We start from the raw sequence: 16,061 nt of genomic DNA on the forward strand, positions 1-16,061 counted from the left end.
CCCGAGAATTTTGTTTCTTTGGGATAATAGGTACAAACCCAAGTTATGAGAGTTCAAAAAAAACGAATCGCTTCGTAATAAGGCAGATAGTACCCTTACGCTTAGCTCGGCTGGGCTTGGCGGGGGCACAACGATTTGTATGAAAATGATTTTATTTCAATTGTTTTTCTCAAATGCTTTGTAATTTGTATGATAATATGCTATGGCATTTCACATCGTTTTTTTTTTACTTTTATTTGTCCTACATAGGTATTTGAGATAATAGGTAGCAAAGCAATTAATTTAGTCGTATTTTTGTTCAAATATTTAACATTTTGTCGCTAATAACATTATCGCTTACATATAATGGATAAATCTAAACCATGCTTAGTGTTGTTAAAAGACTAGTCTTGAAGACTTTGAAACCTTAAAGACTCGCAAACCTTGAAGGTTTAAGCTTTGAAGACTTAAGCGTTGAGCGTTTGAGCTCGAAAACGGTTCAGAACCTTAACGACTCAAGCTTTTTACGAGCTCTTAATAGTAAGTTTTTAAGACTCGGGCCACATAGAGAGCTCAAGCTTTAAAAACTCGGGCCTATTGAAAGCTCAAGCCCCCCCCCCCCAACCTCGAAGGCCTGAGTCGAGCGTTAAGAGCTCCAGCAATAAACGTTCTAGGCAGAAAGTATTATTGTGTTTTTTTTTATAGAATATTACGAACTTAACTACGTTGCTACTTTGTAGTCGTGTCTGAGTGTAGTGATTAAGAGATCACAAAGTCACTCATAAAATTCATCTGCAGTCGAAATAAATCTTTAACTTTACGTTTAAAGGTATTGTTTATCCACTCTAATTGATATTTTACAAACTAAAATGCGATAAAGTTCAAATATATATTTTCTTTTTTCCCCTATTTCACAAACATTTATATAATATTTTTAAATTCTAATGACGTCAGGATTACGCTGTTAAAATAGCTCGGGTTCCTCACGGGCACCCTGTATAACTATCAAATATGGTATAGATTGTTCTAATTTGTTCGAAGCTTTTAAGACTTAAATGCTCCAAACCTTATAGACTTATAAACCTTCAAAACTTAGGAGGCTTTAAAGCTTGAGGCCTAAAGACTCGTGGTTTCTGTGTTCGTAAGCAGCAACTCGAACTTATTAATTTGAGGCTTATACGGTCGAGGCTTTAAGGTTCAAGGCTTCTAGACTCAGCAGTCGCGACTCGAGTCTTGTAGTTTACGCCTCGAAGATTAAATTTACAACACTAACTGTGGTGTTCACTCGTAAACATTTTTATTACAGAAAGTTAACAATTGAAATTCAAAATATATAAATTGCTTGATACACGTTAGAATATATTCGGGACGTTCATGACTTTCAGTTGTACAGACAGTCAGTTGTTTCAGTTGAGCCGTTTAGGTAGAGAATCACAAATACGTCGTGTATGGGGCGTGTTTTATGCCCGAATAGCTGTTGTCGAAAACAGAGCACAAGCACCCCGGGACTTGTCGTGCGGGAAATTTCATTCAATTTGAAGCCAATGCCAGGGAAAAACAACCTTTACATTTTCAGCGCAGCTACGATTTAAGATGTGCGTTTAGTTTTACTAGCCTAATAATAATGTCTATTTATTAACGGTACCAGTTCTGGGACATTTAATAGAAAATTCGGAGTATTATGATATTTTCTCGGAACCTGTAATTTTTTATTAAAATTTGAATGCTCTCTTTATCCCTTATGTTTGCAATGTATTTAATAAATACTGGAATTGGTTTCAATATTAATAACAAATAAAAACTATGTTTTTTGCTCCTGTCATGGGATGTATAGCGCCATTAATTTTAAAATAAAGAAAACTCAATGAAACGTTAAACTTAAGCAGCGCTATTGCTTTTATTTATGGTAAAATGTTGCCAGTATTTGAAAACTGATGATAAATATATATTTCAAAGGATTTATCTATACCATCCCATTACTGGTGCCTGTTCCATTATAGGGGTGTTTACTATCTTATACCTTTAAACGAGCAATTCTTGTATATATATTTCTGTGATCTCGGAAACTGCTCTAATGATTTCGCTGAAATTTGGTATACAATCTATCTAGATTAGTCTTATGTTTGGGAAAACGCGTGTTTTCGAGTTATCATGCGTTCTTCTTTCGACGCAGAATATGGTCGCTAATTTCGTGTTGCCGGCCACCCTCCGTCTGGTCCAGCGGGTTAAAACGCAGACTGCTAAACGAGTGTTACGGGTTCGAATCTCGCCCGGTGGCTAACTTTTTTTTTTTTTTTATATGTTCAAGTTTACTTATATTTTTAATTTTTTATTGTACTAGACAAATTTAATTTAGTAAAAAAATGACCTATGTAATAAGAGAAATTGACAATAGATGGCATTACTCTGTGACAAGTGCTGTAAGGTTAAAATCGATTGTAAATAATAATAACTGTCAATTCACATTTTACTTTTTAAGTTTATGTAGATTATCACTTATACACCACCATATTACAATAAATAGTTATAACCGAGCAAAGCTCGGTCGCCCAGGCTGACTGTAGCATCAAAAGTAGCGGATCAAATAACGTTTCATAAGTATCTACCATTCTGTAACGGCTTAACAAAAAGTGATGTCTTTAATATAGAACAACTAAGACTGTAAAAGATATACTTTGGAGCGCGAATTTTAGAAATTTATCTATATTTGGAAAAGTTATCCGGAATATCAGTTACTTTTGGCGCGTTGTTTCATCCGCTACTTTTGATGCTGACTATACTATATCTAATGTGACGTAACTCACTACACTAATATATATATATATATATATATATATATTTGGGATTAACTGGTTATAATTTGGAGCTAATTTACTTATGATATAATATATTTTGTGGGTTGATTTCAAGTTTTCAACAGTAATTTACGAAAGTAAATTAGCATCAATAATTGGTAAATTTCCTTTGACCAATGTTCAATTTAAAAGGTTTCGGATGAACAGTCATTTGGACCACAACGAACAAGCATTTATTCAACAGTAATATGTATTATTGATAAATCTGTTATTTCATATATACGTTTTACTCGTACAAGGCCTCGTAATTTATTTTAGTGACCATTTTATTCTTGTATACCTAGATTGAGTCAAGATTGCGCGGCTCAATCCACGGCGGACTTTCGTGATGAGTGTCCCCGGGGGCAGAGCAGGGCTGGCACTTAAGCAGCTGTTGCCGTTCACAAGCCTGCTTTTATAAATTTGGCTAATAATCGACATTACCGACAAACAGAAAGGCTACTAGAGTCTGACTCAGCTAACTGCATGACACCACACTGAAAACGGACGTTTGTTTGTAAAATTTGTAGAGAACCCGATTCTGATCTTAATTTTCTGGCTCTGAAAAAGTTTTGGATATGATCCGCCAGTTGTCAAAATTGCCATTTCCGGTCCAGAAATTCCATCTTTGATAGCTAACAGATTATATGTATAATAGTTTCAGTCAACGCAAAGTTTGTGCAAAATTGATCAATTAATAGTTAATAACAGTTAACCTATGAAATAAACAAATAGCTAGGTCCGACCCTAGAACATATTTAATAATAGGTCCTTTAGTAACTTTTTGGTTAGCAGTCAATAAAGAAATCCATTGCGACGCACACTACGCATGAATGCGAGCCATATATGACGTAGGTAGACTCATGTAAATAGGTTTAGTAGTTAACTAGTCGAAGCCGCTACTCTTTAAGAAACAGCAAAAGTATTACGTACATTATGAAAAATGCAATAAGGTATACCTGGGTAAGACTGGATTTTTAGGCAAGTTCGACGTTTAATTAAATTTTTTCAAGACACGAAACCGATTACCTTCTTGGATTAAGATCGGGATCGGACTAAAGAACATTTTCAGAAAAAAAGTGTAAGTACCGTATATTTTTTTAAACCATTAACTTTTGAATTATTTCGACCCAGAATCACGAGGAGTATCAATTTAAAATGAAAAAAATGTACAGGATTGTGACGCATTTTCACAAACATTTTGTATGGACCGTCACAAAACGGTATCAGCGTAATTCGTCCCATTCGTTTTTCGTTCATTTCTTATGTCCGTCTCATTCTGTGTTCGTCACTCATTCTTTATTCGTCTCGATCGCTATATGTCCCTATCGTCTTAAGTCCAATTATGTAGCCTGTCTCTTTCTTAATAAGTCTTTTTCTTTTTTCGTCACGGTCTTCCTGTCAAAGACTTATTAAGAAAGAGACAGGTTACATAATTGGACTTAAGACGATAGGGACGTATAGCGATCGAGACGAATAAAGAATGAGTGACGAACACAGAATGAGACAGACATAAGAAATGAACGAAACACGAATGGGACGAATTACACTGATACCCACAAAACTGACGCATTATAAAAAACTTTATTATAAAAAACTGAGGACACGTTTTTTATTTATTTTAATCAATAATCCTTGTGATTATGAGTTGAAATGAGCCGTTACTACAATGTGGGGCGGGGTGAAATGGCGTCACACATTGTATTTCTTGTGATTTAAATTAACTAACTACTATTTATCAATTGCGATCATGCGATCTTACCCTCCATTAGATCTTACCTGGGTATACCTTACGTGACATCACATTACTGTAAAACGTTTTTTTATACGAAACTAGTCTGTTGTACTATGTTGCAGTGTATTACGAACGAGCGCCAACTTGGAAGTGTTTATTTTAACATATTGATGACGCTAAACTATGACACTAATACTCGTGCAACAACAATGCATAAAATGATTCTTGTAATTACTCCCACTTTACCTTTAGCCGGTATAAATATTTCAGTATAGTTACCTAATTGTTATAACGGTAACGTTAATGTTACATACCATTGTAATAGATACGTGGAAGAAAAAAATCTTCTAAGGGCTCAGTTAGATGCAGAACAACGCGAAGAGGCTGCGCTCAGCCGCTCCTTGAACGAGAAAGGGCAGCTCATTATAAAGATGAAGACATCCCTTCAACAGATCAATCAGCTGCTGTCCAGTGTCGGTGAGTGTTTCAAGTTTCATTCATGTCACACAAAAAATGTAAACTGGATAACTGCCAATAAAAAGTCTTTAAAAAGGCTTAAAGCTTAATTAAAAATGATTTAGGCCAACTTGTGTTAAAATAGACAAAGGAGAAAGTCACCTAAATTCCCTATCAGTGTAGGTATACTAATTCTCGTGTGATATAACGAAAACAATAACTGAAACCAGTAGCATGGTTGAATTTCTTTTTACGTTATGTCACCGGGAACAAAAGGGCAGACTAATGTGGGTTAATATTGCCATTTAACGTTTCTTAACTACGACCGCATCCACTTTGTTACGTTCGTTTAAGTAATATACAAAGATAAAATCCGGAGCTGCCGGAGGTTGATAGCGCTTTGTGTACAAGTAGATAATAAATATATACCTACTCATTAGTCTTGGTCCGCGAATTTAAGCAGTGTAGCCAGAATAGTACATTGTGATACAATTATTTTATATATAAAAAGAAAACCGATATGTGTAAAGACCAATGCACACGCGTTTCTTCCGATGTTTTTCAATACACTTGCGAGGAAAAAAAGAAATTGCCATATTAATAAAATTTTGATTCGTAACCAGTTAGTAAAAGTCTAAAATCTATCATACTGCGTGCCGGCTCCTCGACCCTGCCGCTGGCGGCCCGGCCACCCCCGAGTCTTTGTTTTAAAATCTACTTGACCAATTTAAGAAGGCTTCGTCTCGTTAATTAGCGTAATATCTAAGGTTATGAGCCTAAAAGCGGTTCAATAAGTTTCACGTTACGAGCAAGTGTGTCGAAAAGGTAGTACGTGTATGTACTAAGTGTTACGGCGGTTGTGGTCTCAGGTGCCCCTAACGCGCCGCGTCCGTTCGGTGGCGCGCCGCCGGCGGCCCAGTATCAGCTCGACGACTACATACAACCTGTGGCCGAGGTGGAGGCGGACTGTAAGTATTTCAAATTAACTTGAATAGAAGTACGCCACGAATTGTGAATGTGAAAATATTAGAACAGTCATACAATTAAATTTCCGACCCATTTCGTACCTCGTCACACTGACAATCAATACGAAAGTCGTTAGAGACCTCATACTATTGTCACTGTGACAAGGTACAACATGGGTCGGAACAAAGAGTAAAGGAAGTAAGGTAAAGAGAGTCCTCTTGAAGCATTTTATGGAAACTCATTTGAAAGCGCCATCTCTGATTCCTTCCCCAACTTAAATATGTATGTGTGCGTGCACAACTACATATGCATCCGTACGTGTACTTTCGTCCGTATGGGTACGGTTTGAAAGTATTTTTTTTGTTTGGTTTCTTGTAACAAAATTGGTTACAAGAAACCGAACAAAAATTTACTTGTAAATCACCCAAGTAGACCTAATACTATGTAGAGGTTTTAAAAGAATTAAATGAAAAAAAAAAAACCTAAAAGTAACGTAAGTAAGTTTATTGCTTTCAATTTGGTACACAATAAGATAGTAATAGGTGGTAATAGAGTAGGTTCTTTTTAGCTTTGTTCATCTTTATGCTCAAAGCTGCATTAGCCTCGTTTTCTGTGACTTATGTATGTCAGTCTGACAGTACTCTACAGTATTTGTAGTTTTACATGTATGTAAAATGTATAATTGTTGGTGCAATAAAGAATATTTACTTACTTACTTACTCTTTCGTATTCGCAGTATTCGCATAACTGACTTGCAAGGTTCTCAACTTCCTTCTTTGATATTAACAGCTAACTGAACTTTCAGTCAAGATATTCCGGAGGAAGTATCTAGTATCTTGTACATTAGGAGAATTTGGGGTAATTTCGTCTAGCTCTGTAGCTCCATAAGCAGTTTGCTCCAGATATTCTCCAAAATTGGTACATGAGTAATTATGTCGTGATTCGGGTCTTTCTTGTATATAGCTGATGAATTTCAGGCGTAGGTCGTATGTCTTGTCTACACACGTAACTCATAGATGCACTCTAGTTCGGCTCAGATTTCTTTGCCGAAATCAAATCGCTCGAATCTTTGCAGATGGTATTTTCTTCTTATCTTCGAGATTGCCTTATTATTATATTACAGAAATCGCTACCATCTTTACTAACTTTAACAGTGATGAACGAAACACGAGACGACGATCTCATGCGAAAAAGAATAGTGTAGGATTAAAAACCATCGCAGAAAGGGACTTCCTAAAAAAAGTTACATGGATCAAATAAAGAATTGGCTAGACGTAGAGTAGCACGTACCAGGAGATGAAGGAAATTGCATAAGATTGGATGGAATTTTATTGTAAAGACAAAAGATAATCTTTTTAACATTAACCTTCTCTTTAGTATAAATTAAAAGTGACTTCCATTGCATCTCCATCCTTTAATTTTTCCTTCTATTACAGTATCTATTAGAAGAAGAAATCCTCTCCTGTTCCCAGTTATCGTCATAATAAATATATTTTTATCTCACTAAATTTAAACTTTTTCATTCGTTTTCTGTTCTGTTCAACTTCATACCACTCAACCGTCGCCTTTTCCTCTTCTAAAACGCACAGCGCGTGCTGTATTTAGGCATTTTTTTAACTATACCGGATCTGCCGGACCGGATTGCAATAAAATAAAAGAACACATATACTTACACATGTAAGGGTCGCTACTACGAGTATAATATTTAAGTATTTATACATTTTGCAAACTCAGTCCTATCAACCGGCCGAATATATACTAAATCGCTTTTACGGTTCAAGTAAAAAGGGTAGCAGATTTCTGGGTCATGTTTTTTCATCCGATTGGGCAGGATTATTGAGTTTGTTGTTGTTTTTGTATATCTAAACACCCTACCTCTTTAGGCAATTTAATATATTTTTTGCATTGGGTGTCAGAGTTATTCTAAATAAATGTGCCATGTACAGGTTAAAGGAAAAAGATTTTTTGTATTTTTTTCTCACTTATATTTTTTACCATTTAATGTACCCCAAATTCTAAAAGGGAACGGAATGTTAATCAAAATGAAGTTTTTTGTTTACCTCGAAAACAAGCTTTACTGGGCTTACTGTGGGACTTGGTCAATTTGTGTGATAATATCCTATAATACTAAAGGTAACGTTTTTACGAAAGTGACTGCGATTTGATCTCCAAACCTAGAGGGATTGTTGGGATTAGCCCGATTTAGCTTTGACCCGTAAAAACATTGCAAGTTAAATAAAAGCTTGTAAAATACATTTTACATTTTAAATTTGATATATAATATAGGTTTCAAAATTTGGTACTAGCCTCTTACCGCGCGCTCTTACCGCTGGGCTACCCGCGCAAATCAATTTGAGTATAGAGATATACATACGTCAGCATAGTGTTCATGTCATGTCTTTAATTTTTCAAACTAATTCGGAAAGAAAAGGAGTTGGTAAATAAGTTGCACCTTTTAGACTTTCTGTCATCCACGGTGACAGTAGGTACCTATTCTAAAGTCAGTGTTTTATATAACGGTATTGCGTGGAAGGAATAAATGTGTGTGGTACAGTCGACAAGCTGCTGGCGACGGCGAAGCAGAAGATCAACGTGCTGGTGGGTGCGCTGGCCAAGTTGCACCTTTTAGACTTTCTGTCATCCACGGTGACAGTAGGTACCTATTCTAAAGTCAGCGTTTTATATAACGGTATTGCGTGGAAGGAATAAATGTGTGTGGTACAGTCGACAAGCTGCTGGCGACGGCGAAGCAGAAGATCAACGTGCTGGTGGGTGCGCTGGCCAAGATGGACGTGTCGCGCGAGGACCGCCTGGCCGCCAACCTCTTCTACCACAACATCCTGGCGCGCTTCATGCGCGACAACTACAAGGAGGAAGTAGTCGCCGAAGGAGGTCAGTCTTCCGCGTTAATTAAAAAGCTAATTTTTACGTTTCGTTGCAGTTTTTTCTTTAAGTTTTATGTTGTACCTACCGAAAATTATCTATTTAGAAATGTAGAAGTTAATATCAGCCTATTTACTAAATACTTGATGTAGTTCTTTGCACGAGCCTTTTAGATAAATTAAAAATATAGCACTTATTTTCTTATTACACAAGGAATATTGAGATACTAAAAATATCCTACTTAAATATTTCCAAAACTATACTATTATTGTTTTTCTTTTGGGCTCAGCGTTATTTTCATACGTGTCATAAAACAAAATGCTACATTTCATTGAAATATGTAGTACTAATCTCATTTGCCGAATAATAGTAAATTATGCGGCAAACTTATTATTATACGTGGCGAAAATAATTTTCTATGTATTTAAGGTGCTGTAGCTTCAGAGAGCGTAGTTATTGAAATATCGTACCGCTTTTTAGGGTTCGGTAGTCAACTAGTTTCGCCATGTCCGTTAGTGCTAGAAAACTGCAACTTAGCATGGATACATATAAATCATGCATGGCGACAGAACGGTAAAATAAAACTTATAAAAATTAAATTTTCAGGGTATCCGCCAGAAAAAAAGGTTTTTCGCTTTAATCCAACGGTGTGGGGTATCATTAAATAGGTCTTTTGAAAAGAATAATCAACCTTTTTTTGATAAAGTGAATATTTTCGGAAATACTTGCTCTGAAAGAAAAAAAAGGTGCCCACCCCCTAACTTTTGAACCATGGATCCAAAAAATCTTAAAAGCTTAACAAGTACTTTTAACGAAATTTATAGCGAACATGATCGATCCAGCCGTTTTTGAATTATTGCAAAGAGTGAAGACTTCTCTAGATCTTCTTAGTAAAAACGCTGCGTAGGTTTATGATGTACATGATACAAACTTACTAATAGGTCCTGTTAGCTTATTCTGACAGAATGGTAACTACAAAACCCTACACTGAGCATGGCCCAAGATGCTCTTGGCCGATTTTTAGGGTTCCGTAGCCAAATGGCAAAAAACGGAACCCTTATAGATTCGTCATGTCCGTCTGTCCGATTCTGTCACAGCCACTTTTTTCCGAAACTATAAAAGCTATACTGTTCAAACTTGGTAAGTAGATGTATTCTATGAACCGCATTATGATGTTTACACAAAAATAGAAAAAAAACAATAAATTTTGGGGGTTCCCCATACTTAGAACTGAAACTCAAAAAATCTTTTTTCATCAAACCCATACGTGTGGGGTATCTATGGATAGGTCTTTAAAAATGATATTGAGGTTTCTAATATCATTTTTTTCTAAACTGAATAGTTTGCGCGAGAGACACTTCCAAAGTGGTAAAAAGTGTGTCCCCCCCCCCTTAACTTCTAAAATAACAGAATGAAAAATCTAAAAAAAATATATGATATACATTGCCATGCAAACTTCCACCGAAAATTGGTTCGAACGAGATCTAGTATATAGTTTTTTTTTTAATACGTCATAAAAATTAAAAAAAAAAATTTTTTTTCATCAAACCCATACGTGTGGGTTATCTAAGGATAGGTCTTCAAAAATGATATTTAGGTTTCTAATATCATTTTTTTCTAAACTGAATAGTTTGCGCGAGAGACACTTCCAAAGTGAAAAAAAGTGTGTCCCCCCCCCTGTAACTTCTAAAATAACGGAATGAAAAATCTAAAAAAAATATATGATATACATTACCATGCAAACTTCCAACGAAAATTGGTTTGAACCAGATCTAGTGAGTAGTTTTTTTAATACGTCATAAATGGTACGGAACCCTTCATGGGCGAGTCCGACTCGCACTTGGCCGCTTTTTTTATTGACAATACGGTTGCCTAAAATGTAATTACCAATCTCTAGGGACTACAGCGATTCGAATCCTGACTTTTTGCCTTTCGCTAGATCGAAAAAAATATCACGATCTCTGTGGTCTAAAACACACTTTAACAATTTATGCCCAAAAGCAAAAAGATGAAAATTTGTTTCAATGAATGCACAAAAGCTAAAAATATGAAAATAGCTTCTAATAATTATTTTTCAAAGCTTAGAACAAATTAAAATTCATGATATCCGCGGTCCCGAGCACGCACATCCATTTCGCTCACGCTTACGCTCAGTGAGAGTGAGAGAAGAACACGATCCAACGGGGCCTTAAGAGTGAAGAATAGCTCTGCGATCCTAGCGAAATAACGGTATTTTTTCTATGAAATTCCATTTCGGGAGAAAACGTTTTCCTTAGTGGAAATAACTTTGATTTATATGTTAATCGCTTCAGCATAATAAGTATATTCTAGTTTTATAGGTTTTGCTTTAAAAAAAAATGTTTTGCTTTTGAAAATAAAAGGAAAACCTATAAACCTAGTTTTTCAATGTGTTAATAACATACTAAAAAACATGATGGAAATATTTAGAAGTGGAAAAACGTTTTCTCTATTTTTGTATGGACGATCACGTGGTATACTTCCCTCTTAAGTAAGGTCACTGTGGGCAAGACCGTCTACAAGGCAAGTCCGTCAACACATTATAACTCCTGAATTAGAAAGCGTTTGCCGCTTTGGCGTCGAGTTTATAAGTCAGTTTTTCGCGCTAGTTCCCTCACTCTAAAACAGATGGCGCTGTGACAACGAACTTCAGAGCAATCCGCGTAAACAAGTCATTACGTGTATGGAACTCGAAGTAATAGTGCGACAGTCTTTGCAAATAAAATTGTTAAAAATAGTTTGTGACAAGATTTTGCACCAGAACTCGACTACGTAAGTAATATAAGACCCGGCAATCTTTATTATGTGTTTAAATTATAAGATATTGGCTTAGTTTTGTAATTATACGTTCCATCATTCATCACATTAAAATTTTGCTAAGTTGGAAAGTCCGTCTACTATGCACAAGGCAAGTCCGTCATATGCCGGACTTTCCTTGAATCACAGGTTACCAACTGTTAAATGGCTTCAATATTATTTATTACGATTTTATAAGGTTACTACAGATACGCATCTTTACGACATTGCGCATGATGTTTGTGTTTTGTATTTATTAACAATTTTAATCTCGAAACTAGTAAAGAAATGTGTTCTTTATCCTCAGCACTATGTAACCGAAAATACAAATAAGAAAATACCTATTAAGTAAATAAATGAATAAATATTGGCCGCAAGCTAATCATAGCTTAGCTTTTACTATTGATGCTCGGCGACGACATATAGAAACTCATATAGATAAATATATAAAAAACAAACATGACTGAAGGAACAAATATCTGTGTAGGTTATACAAGCAAATGCCCCTACCGGTATTCGAACCCATGACCATCGCCTTCATATGTTATATTATTATACCTATGACACATATTATTACCCTTTTTACTCCTCTTGAATTTTAGAATACGGTTGTACAGTCATATTTTCTTGATAGTTTTGAAGATTAAAATCACTGCAGCCATACGAGTCCATACGTATTTTTTATTTCGGAACATTTATTGTATTTATCGTGATTTAGGCGATTTGCCTACACCGTGATACAAGGTTACGCGCCACGCCAACGCTGTACCGCGTGTGCCACGCCGCTATGTGACGCGGGTTCTTCGCCTTACTTATCCTGAAAATTTACGTATGTAGGGTACCTACTTGTGTTATGGATTTGATTTGCCAATCACTATTTGATTTAAACTTGCTACTACTATGAGCTTATTTATGTAACCCTCTTTGATCTCCGTAAATTTAAAACAACGAGTAAATTTAAAATGACTATTGGTATTTTATTTGAGAAGAAAAAATAAATAAAAAAATAAATAAGTACGTATAATTATTTTCCAAAAAAGGTTTACCACCCCATTTACGTAGTATATGCCGGACTTACCTTTTAATAAGAAAAATTGTGTTTATTTCGAATCTAAACCCTATATTAACAAGTTTAGAGTACACTTTTCATTGTCTGGTTTCATTCTTTGTAAGGATTCTAATACGAACACATAAGCACCCATAGTATGGCTGATAACGTTACTAGACGGACTTACCTTAAACTACACGGGAAGTCCGTCTACTCGCCGATTTTTTAAAAATACTATTGTTTTTGCTTAATTAATGATTAAAATGATCTGTCACTATAGCTTAATTATTATATATGAAATTCTTCATCGTATGTGATTACAAGCGGTCACGTAAGTGAATAATTAACGGAGCTAGAATACTCCAATGTAAAAAATAAATAAAGTATGCCGGTCTTGCCCACAGTCACCTTACCTTACTATTATTTAATAATTGCCAAGATACGTAGAATATGAAACTTCGTCGTATTCCGTGTATATTGGCATGGCCGCTTCAAATATAGTTTTTACAATACAGGACTGATCGAGTTCGAAATGGATGACCCCAATGTGCCAGGACACGCCACTATCAAACTCCGCAGCAAGCAGCTGGTTGAGGCCCAGGTCAGCGAGTTCGACGTGCCCGACGCCAAGAAGTGAACACTGTGAACTGATACTACCAACCACATTAAGACTTTAAATTCTTTAATATCCTTACTTTAGTTTCACTTCGAAAATCCGGCACTTATATTTAACTAGCCAAATTCATTTATGTCAACCCTTCAAGTGGCTTCAGCGAAAACGCGAAAAGTAGTCAAGTGGCGCCGCGGATTTGTACAAGAACAGTCAAGTGGCGGGGCCCTGTTCGAAATTGACGATTTAAGTATCCTTGTTTCAAAGTACATGGTTAAATACAAAGTCGTATATCGTTGGAATTAGCGTTAAATAGGATATTAAGAAGTAACAATAAAATGGTGTCTATATTTAAGGAAGGGTCAATGTTTTCCAGTGTAGTTGTATTAAATTACTACCACCACAAAAAATATGATTCTAGAGGTAATTGCTATAAAATTTTAAAGTACGACTTTTACTTCTAAATTAAATCATTAGAAATTAAACTAACAGACGATTTTTTTACACTCCATCCTCTTTAAAATAAAAAGAAACTCGGACTAGGCGGTTGCTCCCGAATGAACGGTCAAAAATACCAAGTGTTATACTTTTCTACCTACTTTCGGGCACGAGAAGAGCGTAACTATATACTTAAAAGCGTTATTTTCGGCTCTCAATGCGACAACACTAGTGGCCGACAGTCTACTGGTTTTGAGACCATTCACGGGTTGAACGCCGTTTGAAGGAATAAGACGATATGGACAATACTCGACGGCCCGACCTGGAAACGAACAACTTTGATAGTCAAATTAAATTGATGCAAAAGTCGATTGATATTATTTCTCCGCTGTCAGGGACGCAATTGATGTCTCTCGAGTAAATTCTGAGGGATTTAGAAAAATAACTATTTAAAGGTATTTAGGGAACTATTTTATATTATTACTGTTAAATTTTGTCAATCATGGTCATTCCTTTGTGCGACTAAATAACATCGTTGAAATTTTTAGTTTAATTTCGAATCATTCGTTTTGTACCTATGCAAACACAACTGTCTCTGTTGCACTACGTACAGAAGAGTGATAAAAAGAGAGATAATTATGCTAAGCTACAGAGCGTCAACGATTGGCATCTTGTCTACACACCCTGGATTTTTAAAGTGAGAAATCCTCGTATGATCGTTATTGTACTGTGTCGCTCAGAGTGGAAATAGGATCTCTGCTTTAACTTCATGAGAGGGAGCCTAGCCAAGATCTTCTTCAAAATGAAACGAAACGTTATTATTTCCATTTTCCATACATTATTTACACTTAGGGTTCCGTTTCGTTTTCTGCATACGATTGTCATCTTGGCTAAGCCTCCTGGTCGGTTTGTAATACTAATTCTTGTTCCTTTATTGTTTACACGACGAGAAACCGTCTCGTTTAAGTTACTCACTCATATGATAACATAGGTTCTAGCCTAACGTTGCATTAAACTAAGGGCTTTCTACATATTATATCTTCAAATATTACGTTTGAGTAGTAGCCAAATCTCTAGGAGTGCCGGAAATTGGAAGTATAGCTATACCATTTATTATAACATGTAAACACATCACAACACGTACAGTTACATGACACAAGTTTAATTTAGCCGATAATTCCGCCCGTTTAAATGTATCATTATATGAACGCCGTAGTGAAACATCACATCATGTAGCAATTAGTTTTCCTACAAATTTGCCTACAATGGAATATCCGGAACTAGTATCTACTCGTTGTAAATGCTCGCACTTGTATACATTACGTACAAATGTGAGGCATCAAGAATGTATATTACTATATTGATGTGATGATGAGTAGATTAATCGGTTACATGTTCTACAATACTGAAAATCCACTTGACGAATGTAATCAGTTCCCCTTAACACCAGTTTCGATGTTTTCATATATGAAATAAAAAGTATTTTTAATCACCTTAATTCGTCTCCTTATTTTGAGAATTATTGTTTTCATTTTTACCCACGCTCTCCAAAGTTGCATTATTAAGACCGGAAGCAACATAATGACTGCTACAGAAATTTAAAAAAATAATAGGTAAGTGCGTAAAATCATAGAGAAATGAGTAATAGAGTGCTCACTCCATACATCAGTTTTGGTACTAAAATGCTTATTATTTTCGCAGTCGACATTCTACCATCGAGTAGCGGAACTCTCAGTATTGCTACTCGATAATAGATATTATATTATAAGCGTAGGAGTTGAAAATAGAGTTCCGGTTACTCTAGTTATAATATTAGCGGAAAATCGTTGAGCATTAGACTTTTTGTTTGCCGCGATATCTATTGTCGAGTAGCAGTACTGAGAGTTCCGCTACTTGATGCTAGATGTCGACTGCGGATTTCCGGAAATATATATATATTTCCGGGATCTCGGAAACGGCTCTAACGATTTTGCTGAAATTTGGTATATGGGGGTTTTTGGGGGTAAACAATCGATCTAGATTAGTCTTATGTTTGGGAAAACGCGTGTTTTCGAGTTTTCATGCGTTTTTCTTTCGATGCAGAATATGGTCGCTAATTTCGTGTTGCCGGCCACTGTCCATCTGGCCCAGCGGGTTAAGACGCGGACTGCTAAACGAGTGTTACGGGTTCGAATCTCGCCCGGTGACTAACTTTTGTTTTTTTTTTTTTATATATATGTTCAAGTTTATATATAATTTTTTAATTTTTATTGTTTTAGACAAGTTTAATTTAGTAATAAAATGTAGTTAAGATTATCA

General features: G+C 35.7%; 1 protein-coding gene across 2 annotated transcripts in view; it reads left to right on the forward strand.

Moving 5' to 3' along the window:
- LOC133517200 (uncharacterized) overlaps positions 1–15,261 on the forward strand; it is a 34,691-nt gene extending 19,430 nt beyond the window's left edge. For both annotated transcript variants that reach the window (XM_061850409.1, XM_061850416.1), the window contains exons 8-11: positions 4,874–5,025; positions 5,874–5,972; positions 8,695–8,862; positions 13,231–15,261. In XM_061850409.1, coding sequence (XP_061706393.1) covers positions 4,874–5,025; positions 5,874–5,972; positions 8,695–8,862; positions 13,231–13,352 — 541 coding nt within the window. In that variant the 3' untranslated portion in view covers positions 13,353–15,261. The remainder of the gene's footprint in view (positions 1–4,873; positions 5,026–5,873; positions 5,973–8,694; positions 8,863–13,230) is intronic.
- The last annotated feature ends 800 nt before the right edge of the window (positions 15,262–16,061 follow it).

This window comes from Cydia pomonella, chromosome 1, assembly GCF_033807575.1.
Source record: "Cydia pomonella isolate Wapato2018A chromosome 1, ilCydPomo1, whole genome shotgun sequence".
Classification (NCBI taxonomy): Eukaryota; Metazoa; Arthropoda; class Insecta; order Lepidoptera; family Tortricidae; genus Cydia; species Cydia pomonella.